Genomic DNA, 16,898 nt, shown 5'->3' with positions numbered 1-16,898 from the left:
CGAGTTTGACCGTTTTTTTAATTTAGAATTTATTTTTTTGCCATCAATTATGCAACGTTTCTTATACAGTGTAAAAATTACGGGTCAAATTACGGTAATAAATACCGGCACTCAGAGTACTTTTTATCGTATAATCCATTTTTACTGGGGTATGTCATAAAAACAAAAAAATCTGCTATACCGACATTTTTAAAGTAATTATTACAGTAAAATCACTGAATTGAATCATTCTAATTAAATAAATATTACTGTAAAAATTACGATACAATATTTAAATGCAAAAATGGATTTTACAGAATGGATTTTACGGATAATGCACCAAAAATGCCTATACTTTATAGCAGACAGTTACGATTATTACGTAAGCATGATTTTTGATGCATCTCTCTTGAAAGCAAAAATAAGCACAATCGTGAATACTACTATATTTGGAATACTTGGAGAATCGTGAATACTTGGCGTATGCTTGCGCATTATTTTTTTAAAAATGGTAACTCTTTTAAACATTTTGCAATTTACAATTTGTTGTCCGCGAAAATTTCTTTTAATGTAAGAATTGATTAAACTTATCAGCAAAATAAAACGATAATTAAAGAGTAAACCCCGTTTCTATTAGATGCTTACTTAATTTTTGGAAGACCCTTAACTGTATAACAAGCCCCCTAGAAGGATAATCCTCCAAAGAAGAATAAGTTTAAAAAGTATATATTTGCTAAGAAAAATAATGTTGAGTTCTAAATTTAAATATTGCCCAGGCTGATCAAATTCGATCTATTTACAAACTGAACTGGAACAGTTAAAACTAGTTAAATTATAATACGATATACAGTTAATGCAAAACTTGACGGGTCATTCTCAGTTTAATAAAATGCTAGCTTTAAAAAAAAAGCAGTATCTAATTGGTGTCTTTTGAAAACTCTATATAAGCGGATACAACGAGTTTTTGACAATTTATAATGGCAGAGATTGATGGTAATCAAAAGCGTATTTTTAGCGGTTTATAATCAAATTAAAGTTATAAAAAATCATTCCGTAGGTTTCGTTATTTAAAAAACGGCTAACGAAAAGGAACAGAACATTCATGTGTTGCAGGCGATTACGATGATTTCGTGAGAATCAAAACGATGGCAGACACAGAAGATAAATCAAACGATTAAATAAAAGACGGATAAAAAAACTTATTTTCTAGTAAAAAGATTTTTCGGACCCATGATTGGGTATACTATAGCCTACGTCACAGATCGTGTTATTCCTACTAAATTTAACTAGTAAACAGCATTTTCTGCGAACCTGATTTCTAGCAACAAGTAAAAGCATCAAACGATATTGTTTGTAAGTCGCTACTCGCCAGGTTGGAATTGTATTAGTCTAGTTCCTTTGGAAATAATTTATATTGTTGTTTTACCGAAGTTTATGAGTTTAGTAAGCATATTTAAAACTCAGTTTATTAATTAAACTAAAAGGTAAATGTTATTCCTAGTAAGTGGAAGTAGTTGTGTTTTTTTCATATTATACCCAATTGAATTAAAATATTTATTTAAAAGTTATATGTAGTAAAACTACATCTAATAATCCAATTTAAAACTTAAAAAAAAAGGTAAAAACTAGCATATTAACAACAAACGAAAACGGGCATATTCTTTTGTGGCAGACGATTGCAATGGACTTAAGGTAATTTATAAGGTACAGAAAGAAGGCAAATCAAACGATAACATAATACGAGTATGAAAATCAGTTCACCCACTGAAAGATTACAGATCTAATATTTATTTACGAATTCTTTGTATTAAAATTATTGCAAAAATTTAAAGCTTTAAAACAAATTATTTTACGGGGGGAAAACTGTTAACAATTTGTTTTTCTAACAACAAAACCAAAAATATTCCATATTCATTCATGGCGGACGATTACAATGAACTTTTGACAATATATAATGACAGAGGTAGAAGGCAAAATCAAACGATAACATAATACGCGTATCAAAATCTGTTTACCTACTGAAAGATTTCTGGTTTATAGGAGTGAGATGCATGATTCACGTGGAAAAACGTCGTTTCGCCTTTGATTCGCCCTTTGACGTTGTCGCCTGATTAGTCGACAGCTTCCGCTTCCGCATGTAATCTGAAATGAGGAAAAAAAAAAGCTACATTACTCATTGTTTTTGCACAAGTTGACAAGCTATATCTGTATTTAATTGAAACACATGTTGAATTTCGCACCGTCTATTATAATAAATGAATAAACATTATTTCTCTAATAAGGAACAATGCATGAACGATAAATGTTCAAGGTAACATACAATCAAAAAATGCGTAACAGGTTGTTACTATTATGCGTTTCGGCATTTTGTTGACAGAAAAAAAAAAGTTAAACCCATATTTCTGTCATTATGTATGAAAAAAGTATAAAACGCACATTTTAAATATTACAATCTTTTGAGAGCATTAGTATTGACAAAACATATTAGCATTAATTTTGATTTTAAGGGCGTTTTCTTATACTAAAATACAAAAATGTTTTCAGAACTTAAAACAGGATATGATGATAAAACATCAAATGTAAATTTAATATTTAAAATAATAATTATTTTTTAGTTTAAAGGCGAAAGAATAGGAATTACATTCAGGATTTTCACTTGTTTCATGAAACATAAAGCCAAGCAATTTATAATAACAAGGAAATATTCATACAAGTAATCCTCTGAAAATCCTCTGTTCAGATGAAATTTTATTAAATTTTTTTTTCTGTTGCTACGTAACTGAAAAAAATTGGATACATTTTTTCTGATTTCCGCTATGGTCGTTTTGCAATGGATTTGGTTGAGTTAGAAGTTTCTTTAAACACCTTAGAGTTGTTCCTTCAATACGGTGACAGGTTACACTTTTTCAACTTATACTTATAAGCAAAAACAAAAGCCAAGAAACAGTGTTTTGCACTGTTTACTTCAACTGTAAACAACTTTTTTTCCCTCTTGGAATTCAAAAAGATGTTCAAGAATTTTCGGAGCAAAACATTTAGTAAATTAACTGTTTATATAATTGCTTTAGAAAAGTTTGCTTAATGCATTTTAATGCAATTTAAACATTTAATGAATAATCTTTTAACTATTTCGTTTTATAAAAAATAAAAAAATAAAAAATCATGCTGATTAAAGGATTAAATTAGTCCTATTTGAGTGATTTAAAAAGAAAGTTTTAAAAGAAAATCTTCTTGGGCATTTATACTTTTAAGAAGAAATAACTAACCTTGCAAAAATATTATGTGTTTGGTGCGTAATTAATTAAAAATTTTTAAACGTGCTAACTCTAATTTTTAAACTTTTTCTAACGTTCGTTTATTATAATAAATAAATGATTATATAACAGAAAGATAAAAAAACGCTAATATGACGTAAAACTCGCATAAAGGCTTTTTGCATTTTAATGCAATTAAAACATTTAACGAATAGTCTTTAACTATTTCGTTTTATAAAAAAATTCATGCTGATTAAAGGATTAAATTAGTCCTATTTGAGATAGTTAAAAAGAAAGTTTTAAAAGGAAATCTTGGGCATTTATACTTTTAAGAAGAAATAACTAACCGTGCAAAAATATTATGTGTTTGGTGCGTAATTAACTAAAAATTTTAAAACGCGTTAACTCTAATTTTTAAACTTTTTCTAACGTTCGTTTATTATGATAAATAAATTATTATATAACAGAAGAAAAAAAAACGCCAATATGACGTAAAACTCGCATAAAGACTTTTTGTAAAGAGGAAAAAAAACCCTACTCGTAATGCTTTAAATACATCTAATATATACAACTAGCACTCATGCGGCGAGATCTCATCTTTAATTCATCGGTCAAGCCCCAGTTGATCACTTACACCCCCCTTCCCCGAGAAAAGCAAAACTTTCATTAGCAGGTTGTTGCATTCAACATCGTTTGCAACGCATCGTTACTCAAGCAGTCTTAAAAAAAATCATCCCTCCTGCTATTTCTGTCTTTGCTTTCCAGCAAACGATCAGGAAAAAAAAAAGTTCTTTGAGAAGAACCATTTTTGGACACAGTAATAAGAATCTTCAAACAGATTAGAAAAATTGATTATTTTGGCTGATTCGTAAACATTACTTGGAAGTTTAACGGTTCACTGGTCTGACATTGAAAAATTCACGAGTGAAGTCAATATAAAAACAGATCCAGTTCACTAGTTATGACCTTAAAAAGTCGTTCGTAAAGTGTAACTATTTAGAACCCAGAAACGCTATTTTACTTAATGGAAATATGATAAAAAATAAATAAATATATAACAATAATTGTAATAAATTCTTAGATAATATCAAATGATCTATGACATAATAAGAAGCTTTAAAAAATGTTAATGTATTTATTTTTTATGAAGTAAGTTGCTATAAAGCTAGAGATAGAAATTTAAGCAATTATTTACAAATTAATGTTAAAAAAAATTAACTGCTTCAAAAGTGAATAATAATTTATTGAATAATTCATCATCGAAAAAGTCTATACGATACATAACTAAAGTGAGATATAAGAAATTTAACGAAATATTTTATGAAAATTCATTATTAAGTTATTCTGTAACAAAGTTAGGCATTTTTAGGGTAAATTTTATGCAAATGTCTTGAGAGCATCCTAATAGAATATAAGTTTACTATATACAAGTAAACAAACCTTTTTGTTTTACATTAATTCCTTCAGATAAACCTATTGACTAACCTATTGTTTTATATTAAAACTTTATATTTTTTATAACATAAATTTTTATTATCAAACCTTTCGATCAATTAATCATATTTTATGTTCGGAGCAGCACAGTGCTTAAATTGCTTCCAGCAAATTTAGTTTAGTTGAATGCGATTAGTTATTGCAATTTATTAATGACTATCCATAAATTTCTTTGCTAATACTAAACGTTTTTTTCTCCTTTAGGTAAATCTTTCAACCAATTCACAATAGAAACTCTAAACGACTATAATTTTATATTAAAATGTAAGCATTAAATCAAACAAAAACATAAATCTACTTCTATAGCCAAAAGGGAATGACAAAAATACGCAAACGAGTTTAGTCACGATATTGCTTTAATAAAGCATCTACTGGATATTGTAATATTTTTGTTTTATCTAATGGCAATCTTTCCATTGGCAGATGAGAATAAAACAACGGCAAAAACAAGTCAGTTTGCGTGCACCGCGTACCAATTCTCGAAATCAGGTACGTGGCCACTTACCCCAAGAAGAAAGTCAAGATACAAAAACATTTCCAGAGAGTTTTCCCTTCAACCTCTCCCAATCTTACCAGGGTTATTGGCCCAAGCTATCTCAAGAGCTATTCGTACTGGCATATTCAAGAGCGCTAGAACGCAATTGCGCAATTCCGGTCGGGCCTACGTGGAGCGCATCGAGGAGAATCTCCTGAGCATTACCGTGGGATATTTTGGCCCAGCTTCATTAACTATGACCACGGGTGACTCAATTAAAGAGTGTGTGGCTCTTTCACTAGGCACTGTTTTTAATCCAACTGAATATTAATCAGGGAGATTTGGCTGCCTCATTAGGATGGGAATCTCATTTTCGCTCAGTTTATGAAAGCCTCAAGAGGACATTAAACTGCTTCGTTTTCATTTTTATTTTATCGGATTTATTTTTACGAACACATATAGTGAGAACTGACTGCTAGAACAGTTCTAATAATTTAAATATATAAAATAGTTCGTTATTTGCTAAGGAAAATAAAACCAGTTTGAATCCCTTTTAAAGTAAAAGCTTTGATTTTTTTTACAACATACACTGGCAAAGTAAAGATTGTTTGAGCTCCAAAACGGGTAAATATTAGGTGGACCGGAAAGTAATGTCGTTTCGGTGCATTTGATATTTGTTATCAAGATTTTATTTTTAATCAATAATTTATTCACCTTCGTTTGGCAACAACCTTTCAATACCGGATCGAAAATTAATCGAAAGGGATAAAAAATTTTTTTTTATTTTTTTTAAGACTAACGAATATTTAATGCGCTGAAAGGACATTACTTTCTGGTCAACCTAATATTTTAAATATCAAAAAAAAAAAAAAATTTCTTNTATATATATATATATAATAAAAGAAAGAGAAAATTATTGTTGTTGTTGTGGCTTATCTTCCAACTGTCTGACGCAGGCAGACAAGATCTTTAAACCTTTAATCCTCAGAAAGGAAAGAAGGAAGAAGGAAAAGGAAAGAAATGTATAAGCCTTCCATGGAAAGACCCAAGTATTCCAGGATATATTATAATGGCTATAAGTTACCATATTAAAAAAATGATAAGGTGACCTCAATAGTGTGCCTAAAAAGTGTAAAATTTCGGACAAAATTATCTGAACTACATTCAAATCATAGTTTTATGAGCTTCAAACAAAAGAGCCATTATGTGGCTGTTTTTAATCTGAAGACATTGGCGTCAAATCAAAAAATAGTGTGCCAAAATAAGTGGGAAGCAAATTGAGTGTTAGATATTTCCCAGAATTCCGTCATTATTTTGAGCTTACCCTAAGTTATTGTCATTCATAAAAATAATCAATAAAATCGGACTGCACTCAACGCCACGAATTTCTTCTCAATTAATTTGGGGCTCAATAACATGACTTTAATTTAAATAATTATGTAAATTCTTTCAATTATAAATTTAATTTAACAAAATAATACAATTTCGTCATTGTAATTAAGCTACAAACTGCAAAAATCTATATGTTTCTTCATTTTTAAACTGTATCAACAAATTAATATCAATTCTCAAAAAATTATTATGAATTTCTTTTTGTCTTGATTCATTAAACTGCTTAAATCGGTACGCTTGTTTGTTATTAAACTTATTCATCAAATCATGTAAATTTTTTGTTTGTTATTAAGCTATTAACAGCAATAAGTGATAAATTGCGCAAGTTAAGATGTTATTAACTTTAACTTTTTTATTCTTTTTATAACTAATGATTACAAATTTCTTTTTTGTTATAAAGCTTAGACTGACATAAGCTATAATCTTAATTTAATTAAAACCTTTCTTTTTGTTACGCGTAAACATTTTATATCATTAAGTTTATCCACCAAAAAAGATAGAAAAGATTTTTAAAAAGAATTTGTTAATTTTACTTAGCTTTTATCTGTTAGAAATCAAACAAAAATTAAGGGAAAAAAGAGCAGAGACAAAATTCATTTAAGGAGAGTAGTGAATTAACTTTTTTCTTTTCATATTACATTTTAAATCATTTTAAAATAATTTTGTCAACTAATTTATCGGTTGTCTGGTACTCATAATTAATAATAATAATAATAATTAATATAAATAATAATAACATAATTAACTTGATTATTTATGCGTCGAGAAATAAATTAATAAATATTATGTTAGTTAAAGGGTACAAAAATGACGATGTTGTTCAGCAAAGATCTTTAATGTTCACTTTAACGAGAGCATGCGAAACTGTTAGAAATTGCTCGGGAAAAAATGGTTAAATAACAATTTATTTAATTGTAATTTTACTATATTCAAACAAAACAGTCAAATAATCATAAATAAGATGGTATTCAAATTGTGAGAAAAACAGTTTATTAACTGATTTCACCTAATATAGTTAAACAACCAGAATTTTATCGCACCAAAATGTACCTAATGAAGCCCCTGAGTTGCTTGCAGATGGGTGCATATTATAACCGAGAGAGCTAATCTTTCAATCTTATGATCGACAGAATGGAAGCTCGAGTTCCAGCATTGACACCACTCCTTCAACGCATGAAGAGTGTCCTGCGCTCCCAAATTTGTGACCCTGGACTATCAGAATACGATACTCTTATTCTCGCATAGATGACAGCACCATGAAGCTGCTGAACTATTTCGAATGTACAGTTAAATTTCTTTTATTTTTACCGTTTTTAAACTATGCTAGTTATAAATGGTTAAAAAAAACGTAAAGATAAAAAAAATGTTTTTTTTTTTACCGTAAACTTTGCGGTTAATTGAATGGACAGACTGCTGCTGGTCATTTCACCATAGTTTTAGAATGAAAATTCTAACAGTGTAGGTCAGTGTTTCCCAAACTTATGACTTTTGTGTACCCTTTCTAAATTTTTCGTATCGCTGTGTACCACTAATAAAAAAATGAATGTATTTTTTACTGTAAAAAAATTGCACTAAAGTTAAAAATCACAACTGGCTGTTGACAACACTAATTATTAACTGTTAACTCTGCAAAAAATAGCCAATAGAAAAATACGTAATCGTAAATTTTCATGGTAGCTTTGTTTTGAAATAAACTTTTTTGAAACTTTCGTTTGCTGCAAGATATTTCGCATAAGAACGAATACCCCCACTAAACTGTTCCCGTACCCCAGGGGGTACGCGTACCACACTTTGGGAAACACTGGTGTGCATGTGCTTAACAAGGGCCAAGTAACAACAAGCAGATTATGTAGATAATTTTCAGATTACTTAGGCAATTTCAGAAATGAATAATTTTCGGCACTTTAATGAATTATCTTAGTTAATATGCACATTAGTTAGATAATATGTGGAATAATTTTTCTGAAATTCAGCAATAATAAATGCAGTACATTGCCCAATCGCATGACGAAAATGATTCACGTAAGGAAATGATAGGACAAAATTGTCTAACACGTGGCTATGAGTCACTCAGAAATTATTTAAATCTCAAAACTAAAAATCTAAGTCAAGCTTAGAAGAATTTTTTTAAAAAAAGTTATTCTAGTTTCATGACAAGGTCGAAATACGTCTTTGCAAGGTCGTTTATAGCGCGAGCGACCTTGAGACTATTTACTCAATTTCTGGTTTATAGCTCAAAATGGTCCAGACAAGTCATCAAATTTCTTCCGTGGCTGTCTAAACTAAAAATTTATAAGGATTATTTATATCCTTCGCTGGAAAAGAGAGAACAGAAATTCCAGCTATACTTTTGGCTCTGTTGTGAATGTGATAAATATTATGGAGATTCGAAACGAATTGTGAATGTACAGAAGAAAAATTGAAAAATAGTCAATTATATTTGTCAAATACGGTAATTATTATGATGCCAATTTTACAGTTTGTGGAAGATAGTTAAAAGTTTCTTTACTGGACTAAAAATCGGCACATGAATTTTTTTTATGAGTAATGTTATTTTAATGTCGACAATAAAAGAGATAATTAAAAATATATAGAAAAAAATATGGTTCATAATATTACATTTTAAGCTGAAATAGACAATTATATAGTTATATCAGGAAAGGGTTATTGAATTTTTTTCACCCTATTATAAAAGTAAAAGTGGTATTTTAATTTATTTTATGTGTTTTTCTTGGCGGGATTTTTAATGGGAAATTTATAAACAATATTTTAAATTGACTAAACATTCCCCTGATGAAGGCGTGGAAAAAAAATTACCATGATAAAATCTTTGATGATAGGATGATTTATAATTTATATATATTCTCATATTGTTTTTAAAAAAATACTATATTTAAATTTTATTTGCCTAAATTATTTGACAACTCTAAATTAAATTTAAAAAAAAAATTCAATTAGAACAAATTCAGTTCTTAGTACGTCACTTTATGGAAATTATCATATAAATAATGAAAAAGCTCCCTGTTTCTTACATTTCTGTTTCAAAAATGGATGATTTATAATTAATATATATTCTCATATTTTGTTTTAAAAAAATACTATTAGCAATTTAAATTTTATTTGCCTAAATTATTTGACAACCCTAAATTAAATAATAAAAATAAAACTTCATTTAGAACACATTCAGTTCTTAGTACGACACTTTATGGAAATTATCTTATAAATAATAGAAAAAGCTCCCTGTTTCTTACAGTTCTGTTTCAAAAATAAAAGCCATTCATTAGAACAAATTAAGTTCCTATTACGGTATAACTTGTAACCACAAAGCACGCGTCCAGATTCTCAGAAAAGAAACTCAGTTTTTCTTCTAGTCCTTTTTTTTTTCTTCTTTTCTTTCTCGCTGCTTCCCCTTATCCACTCAAAATATTACATCATTACCGCTCAGCCCTGGTACGATGACCTTATGTAGTTGACATTTTTCATTATATTTATTTCCTTTCAACCCTTTCCACTGTTTTTTACCAAACAAATGACTACACAAACAACTATCTAAAACCAGTTTACGTATATTTAAAGGCATGACATTTTTTTAAATTTTTTTTTTTATAAATTAAGCGGGTAAAAAAAGTAACATTAATAATAATAATAAAAAAAAGAAAGAAAAATATGGAAGAAAAGCTGCATTTGATTTATGAAAGAAAACAACCATAATGAAACTTGGAATGTTATTTTATGTCTCAAAGAGAATAGAAGAATTTCAAGAGAATAAAAAAAAAAAAAAAAAAAAANAAAAAAAAAAAAAAAAAAAAAAAAAAAAAAAAAAAAAAAAAAAAAAAAAAAAAAAAATACTTGAAAATAAAAGAAAGTTTTTTTTCCCAGAGAGAATAAAAGAATTTTAACAATTTAAAAAAAAAAATGTAAGAAAGTGGGAGAAAAATTGTATTTGATTGATAAAAGAAAACACATACAGAAACTTGGAATGTTATCTTGCGTTTTACAGAGAATAAAAAAAACTTTAAGAAAATTAAAAAAAAAAAAAATGCTTGAAAATGAAATTTTTTTTTAAAGAGTGAATAAAAGAATTTTAACAAAATTAAAATACTGTAAGTCATTTAATTAAAAACTGTTATCATAAAATCCATCTTTACCGTAAAATTTCACGGAATAAAAAATTTGATATATATCTTATTTTTTGAAGTAAATTTTATTGCAAAATCACTGAATCACTGTATTTAAATAAATATTACTGTAAAATATACGGTATAAAATTAAACAGTAAAATGCATTTTACAATAAAAATGGATTTTTTTTACAGTAAAATGAATATTACGGATGACAATACTTTTTTATCGTAGTTTGATCAGGAATTTTTTACAGTGAAATTATTCAACTACTCAACAAGTTGCGGCAGTTTTGAAAGTTAGATTTACCATATTTCTGTGTAATAACGGTTGTTTAATTTATATAAAAATGAAGCAACTTATGAAAAGTTTAAACATTTTTCGAGAGAAAAATAAATAATAAAAAGAGGATTCAAATAATTTAATATAATAATAATCCCATGAGGGGATTTACAAAAGGGGGACTGCTTGGAAAAAAATTGTCATATCTTTCAGAATTAATATGGTTAAAATTAATGATTATTATGGTTAAAATCTTAAAAATTATTATCATAAATTCTCCCTAGCCCCAAAAAATATTCTGCTTACATGCTCATTACCAAGGCAATCAAAAAATTATTTGCAAGAGAAAATTATTTCTGTACTTTCTAATCAAACGTATGAAAGAAGAAAAAAAAAACTAAGATCCTCTTTTAAACCCTTTAGGCCTAAATCGAGATTCAAGCACCTGTAAAAAAAATTAACCAACTTTTTTAAGGCGTGCGTGGCCGAAGCATAACAACCTATAATTATATGTACATCAATCAGCACACCCAGCTATTACTCACTTGAGAAAATTTCTGGAGTTATATTGTGTATCTTTCCTACATCCCTCAAATCTCATAGAAATAAAAAATATATATATAAATATAAATAAATAATACACTATAAACTGCAAAACCGGTCTTTGGTGCACGGGGTCAAGGTAAATGGGACATCGTCGTCATTTTGGAACAAAAACAGGTGAACAACCCTCCCTGTTGTCCTTAGAGATAACGTTGTGAGGGGTAAGCAGGCATTTTTACCCCCACACGTGATCAACAACATTGGATTTTGATACAATCCCCCCTCTTTTTACCCCTCATCTCAATTAAGAGGAATGATAAAAAAGGGTTAAAAACAAAATTGGTGGAGGGTGGGTGAAAAAAGGAAAGTGAAAACTCGTTTTTTTATTGGTTGCACAGAGTAAATGCTTGACCGGTCATTACAAAGTTTCTGTCGGAGGAAAAAAATTTTTTGTTGAAGGAGAAAGTAGATTTGTTTAGAATAAGAGTTGAATGGTTTTTGAAAGTTACATAATTGAGAAGGTCGGAACACTGTTTGAATTCCGCTAGGTGGCGTTTTTTGGAACATTGTTAATTGATTTATGTATTATAATCTGCATTAAGTACAGAATATTGAGGAAAAAATTTGCGATTTTTATTTCTTGCGGTTAGTTTTGCACTATTTTAAAGCAAGAAAGCGATTAATAATAATTTTGTATTTTATAATTTTTGATAAAAAATGGAAAGACAACAAAAGGGAGTTCTTCAACAGAATATAACGGTTATTGTATTTTGTACAGTAGTTTCAATTGATATCAGATAAATTAGTTTGCTTCGATTTAATTAATATCAGATAACTAATATCAGAAACAGTTCATATTAGTTAAAGGAAAATAAAATTCAATGATAGTAATGGAATTAAAACTGAATGATTATATTTTGCACTGTTTGCAGAGATAAAATAAGAATTTATTTTAGATATTATTAAAACAGTAAACTTTAAAATAGCCAGAAATGTAACAATATAGAAAGAAATGTAACACTAACATAGCCAGAAATGTAAATAAAAGTATGTCATACATATAATAAAATAATAATTTAAGTCAAATATATTTTAGAAAGAAATGTAACAATAACATAGCCAGAAATGTAAATAAAAGTATGTCAAATATATAATAAAATAATAATTTAAGTCAAATATATTTTAAAAAGCAATGCGCCATTTCTATAAATGACAATTTACTTCTTCCTTTTATTATTATCTTAATTATATGAAATGAACAAATTAATGAGGACGGATATTAATTAGAAGACAGTTTGAAAATAAGCGATACGTTTGGGAGTAATAAATAAATAAACAATGCAGTACAGGCCGACATCCGTTGTTTTTCACGATTAGAACGAATCAAAACAGATATAGAAAACTGGAGCGGAAAAAATCATTCTAAGGTTAGTAGATTATGTTATAATTTTATTATTAGTATGCTATTCAAACGTTATGTTTTGATTATGTTTTGCAAACGCGAACAATGATAAAAAAAATAAAAAAAATAGAAAGTATCTATGAACACAGTGGTTTCCAACTGGCAACTATTCGCGGGCCGCATCCGGCCCGCGAAATCTTTTTTTTGTGGCCCGCGAACTAAAATTTATTAGTTGTCATTTTTTAGTGGAGAATCTTCGTAAAAATCTATATGGGTTTAAAATACTTTTCTCGTTAATAAAAACTTAATTTCTTCGTTTCTGTGAAATTTATCATACCAACGGTGCAAAAAAATATATTTCTCAGGTTTTGCATCCAAGAAAATATTAATTCAGATACAAAAATAATCGTGTACGTTGCTCTTTTTTATTGCATTTTTTTTGTATTTTGTGGATATAATTTAGCAAGTGTGTAATCAGAAATTTTCTCGAAGAAATTCTCCTGTTTAACTTTTTGAAACCACTCATTTTGGACGAAAATATTTACACACACATTTGTAAATTTTAAATGTAAATATCTATTCTCTGGTGGTTGCAGCAGACAAACCTCAATTTTGTCATTGAACATTTTGTGTGCTACTATGTAAGTTTTAATACCAACCATTTTAAAAGTTTTATATTTTAACAATTAGATATCTGTTGCACTTTAATTGTTTAATGCATGGGTGCACATTAAAGTTATTGTAGCCCGAATTTTTTAATATGCAATTAAATATTTTTAAAAATCTACTTTTTTTTAACTTTGTAATTCAATATTTTTGTTTTGTACAACTTGGTAAAAATCTGACAGTAATATTTAATGTTCTTTCAAACATAAAATAGTCCTACATAAAAGTTTGATAAAGTTGCGCCCCGCCATTTGATTTGTGTTTTTAATTGTGGCCCCCGGCCTCATGTAAGTTCGAAATCCCTGTATTAACATGTTATTACTAGGGGAACTAAATTTTACACTCAGTTTTAATATTGTAAAATTAAATTTATTATGATTAAATTTATGATTTACATATTCAATATCAGATTAAATTTATTACGGGAATTACATGCATAAAAATTTTAAAAAAAAGTTCATTTTTATGCTAATGGTTAAAAAGACTTTCAACATAACAGAAAGCATTTAAAAATAATTGTTCCAAATGATTGCCTTTATTATTGACGCAAAATTGCACATAGTTTTAGAATCTGATATGTGGGTTTTACCACATAAAACAATTGTTGTGTTTTTCAAGTTTTTAAAAAAATTCTTATTTTCAACAAACTAGAGAATTATGCCTCACAAACACGAAACCGTGGCATTATCTTGGTACTAACAATACAGTGCAATATGCCATGCAAATAAGGAAAACATGACCATTATCTTGATTTTAACAGTGCAACATGAACCATTATCTTCTTGTTTCTAACAAGATAGTGCAATTCAAGCAAAACAAATTATTTTAATTAATAAATTACATAAATTTTAGGGGGAATTAATGCAACGCCATTTAGAAGGGATTTTTTTGATAACGTTAATTTGAAGTCGTACAAACTGCATTCATAATATTTAACTTTTTGGCAAAACAAAATTTTTTACTAATGAGGTACAATAAATCATGAAAAGAAGAAAGCACGATATTTGTGCCTAAGTGTTTAATGAAGGATTTTGAAGAAAAGGAAGAAAAAAGTAAATGGCAGTGAGGAAATTATAAGCTCATGCGCTTTAATTTTAGCCAGAGTAAAATAGCTTGGTGCTGTATGCACAGGTGTAACTTTCAAAATATTATCACGAAGCATTGATGAACACAGCTGCGGTAGTTCACGAACAAGAAAACGCACGATCTGGTAATAAAAAACTTTCGAAACCACCTTCTTCCACTACCGGTATTCTAAAACATTCTTTAACTTCATACTTGGATCAGGATTTTATTTTTCGTAAAGGAGTAAAATTGAAAGAGTAGTCAGGGATCTGTTTAGAAGAAATTTGGGTCCGTTAACGGACCCTTCACAAAATATCCTTTCATAAAAACGGATCCTTCACAAAATATTTTAACTTTAAAAATGGACCCTTCACAAAATGATTTTTCTTTTAATCGGACCCTTCACAAATTTGTTTATCTTCATTATTGTTTTGTTAACTGAATAAACCCTTCCCAGGGCAGAAAACAAGAAAGATGGATGTAAACGAATTTGTCTTCGGCAGACGATTCTTCCATTATTCGTCCGAAATGAATATTCTGCGCTCAGCAGCATAGGCTAAATACCAAATATTTGTATGTTGCATCTCTAATTTAGAAGCAGCAATTGCTGTTTATTTTTGAAAATTTAATTTTTTTTTAATAATAATTTTACAGTGCTGAGCATAATCTTGTATCTATTTAAAAAAACTCATTGAAAAAGTTTTTTGCAATAACCGAACCCTAATAGCACAAATTCATAAAAGCAGGGCCCTGGTTGAAAGAATGTGAGTAATTTTTTCACAATTTCATAAAAACCGGATCTTTTACAAAATGTCTGGACAGACCCCTGAATTTTTAAGTTGAATTGATATAGATTAAGAGCACTGAATTTCATTTTATATATTGGGTTTGAAACTGTAGTTGTAACTGTAAATACCAAAAACAATTTCGCATTTTTTTCTTACAGTGTGCGCAACTAATGCGAAGAAGCTAACTTAAGAAGCGATGAGAACCTGCAATTTTGTTGTTGTTTAAATAAGCTATTTAAAAATTTACGAATTAATTCGGGAAGGTGGCTCAGGGATAGAGCGCTCGCCTCCTAATGAGGTGACCCAGGTTCGATCCCAGATGTGGCTGGTTAATTCAAATTCAGCACCCGGCTCACACCGACCACATTGCTGACGTGAAATATCCTGAGTGGTAGACGGATCATGGGTTAGAGTCCCCTTGGCGTCAGACTAACCGTGGAAGGTTCTCATGATCTTCCTCTCCATATAACGCAAATTCGGGTTAGTTCCATCAAAAAAAGTCCTCCGCGAAGGCAGATTTCTCCCAATGCTTGATCCAGGAGTTCCCTTGTCTTCTGGAATGGGTTCAAAATTACAAGGCTACGGACGGAGTTGAGGATTAGCAGTCGTAAACCCAAAAATTGGGTCGGCTGTTCAACGACGGTTATGAAACATAAAATAAAAATTAATTTGGGAAATAATAAATGAAAAGATTTCATAATTGGGTACTAGCAACTCGTGATCATGGTTAAACATTTTTATTTAAACAAGATTTATTAATTGGATACTTAAAAGCGGCTTCATACGTGTATGTTGAATCTGATTGGTTTCTAAATCGGCAAATGCCACGATTTACCTACGATGACGTCACTCTCAGTTACTAGGCAACGGACGTCTTATAGATGAAATCCGGCTGAACAATAGTGAAATTTCCCCAAAATTAAAAGTTTGAATGTATTTATATCAAAACTGAAATTATATTATTTCTCTCATTATCGGAAAATGATTTTAAAAAAAATAATTTTTTTACGGCAAATTAATCCTGTCAATTATAATAATAAAAAGATCCGATTTAGCGGCCATTCATTGGAGTAATTTCGCTTTTTCTGGGCCAAGTATATTTTTCGATGAAATCTGGCCGAATAGAACGTTCTAAATGGGATAAGTACCGGATAAATATCGTTGATTACTGTAATTTTTGATAATCAGGAACTGACCTCAAACAAAAGCATTATATCAAATGATACTGATAACAGTTACTCTTTCATGTGATGGGTTGAATTTCTTAAAACATGTTTTTCTTATTCTAATAACCACCGGGAAGGGCAACAAATAATAATAAATAAACAGGAATTGATATAGCTTATTTAATTGTGCTAGTTATTATTGACGATTAGTTAATAGTGCACAATTTCGTAGTCTTTAATATCGATATATTGATTATTTACTTTTTTTTAT

General features: G+C 28.9%; 1 protein-coding gene across 2 annotated transcripts in view; it reads right to left on the bottom strand.

The window, feature by feature from the left end:
• The window catches only part of LOC107450961 (cyclin-dependent kinase inhibitor 1-like), a 29,101-nt gene that overhangs the window by 4,290 nt on the left and 7,913 nt on the right, over nucleotides 1-16,898 (bottom strand). Inside the window, exon 2 of one of the 2 annotated variants that reach the window (XM_071184514.1) lies at nucleotides 1,995-2,121. In XM_071184514.1, the coding sequence (XP_071040615.1) occupies nucleotides 2,036-2,121 (86 nt within the window). In that variant the 3' untranslated portion in view covers nucleotides 1,995-2,035. The remainder of the gene's footprint in view (nucleotides 1-1,994; nucleotides 2,122-16,898) is intronic. The other variant, XM_071184515.1, reaches the window with a different exon arrangement.

Source organism: Parasteatoda tepidariorum, chromosome 8, assembly GCF_043381705.1.
Source record: "Parasteatoda tepidariorum isolate YZ-2023 chromosome 8, CAS_Ptep_4.0, whole genome shotgun sequence".
Taxonomy (NCBI): domain Eukaryota; kingdom Metazoa; phylum Arthropoda; class Arachnida; order Araneae; family Theridiidae; genus Parasteatoda; species Parasteatoda tepidariorum.
This window is presented reverse-complemented; position numbering and strand designations above follow the sequence as displayed.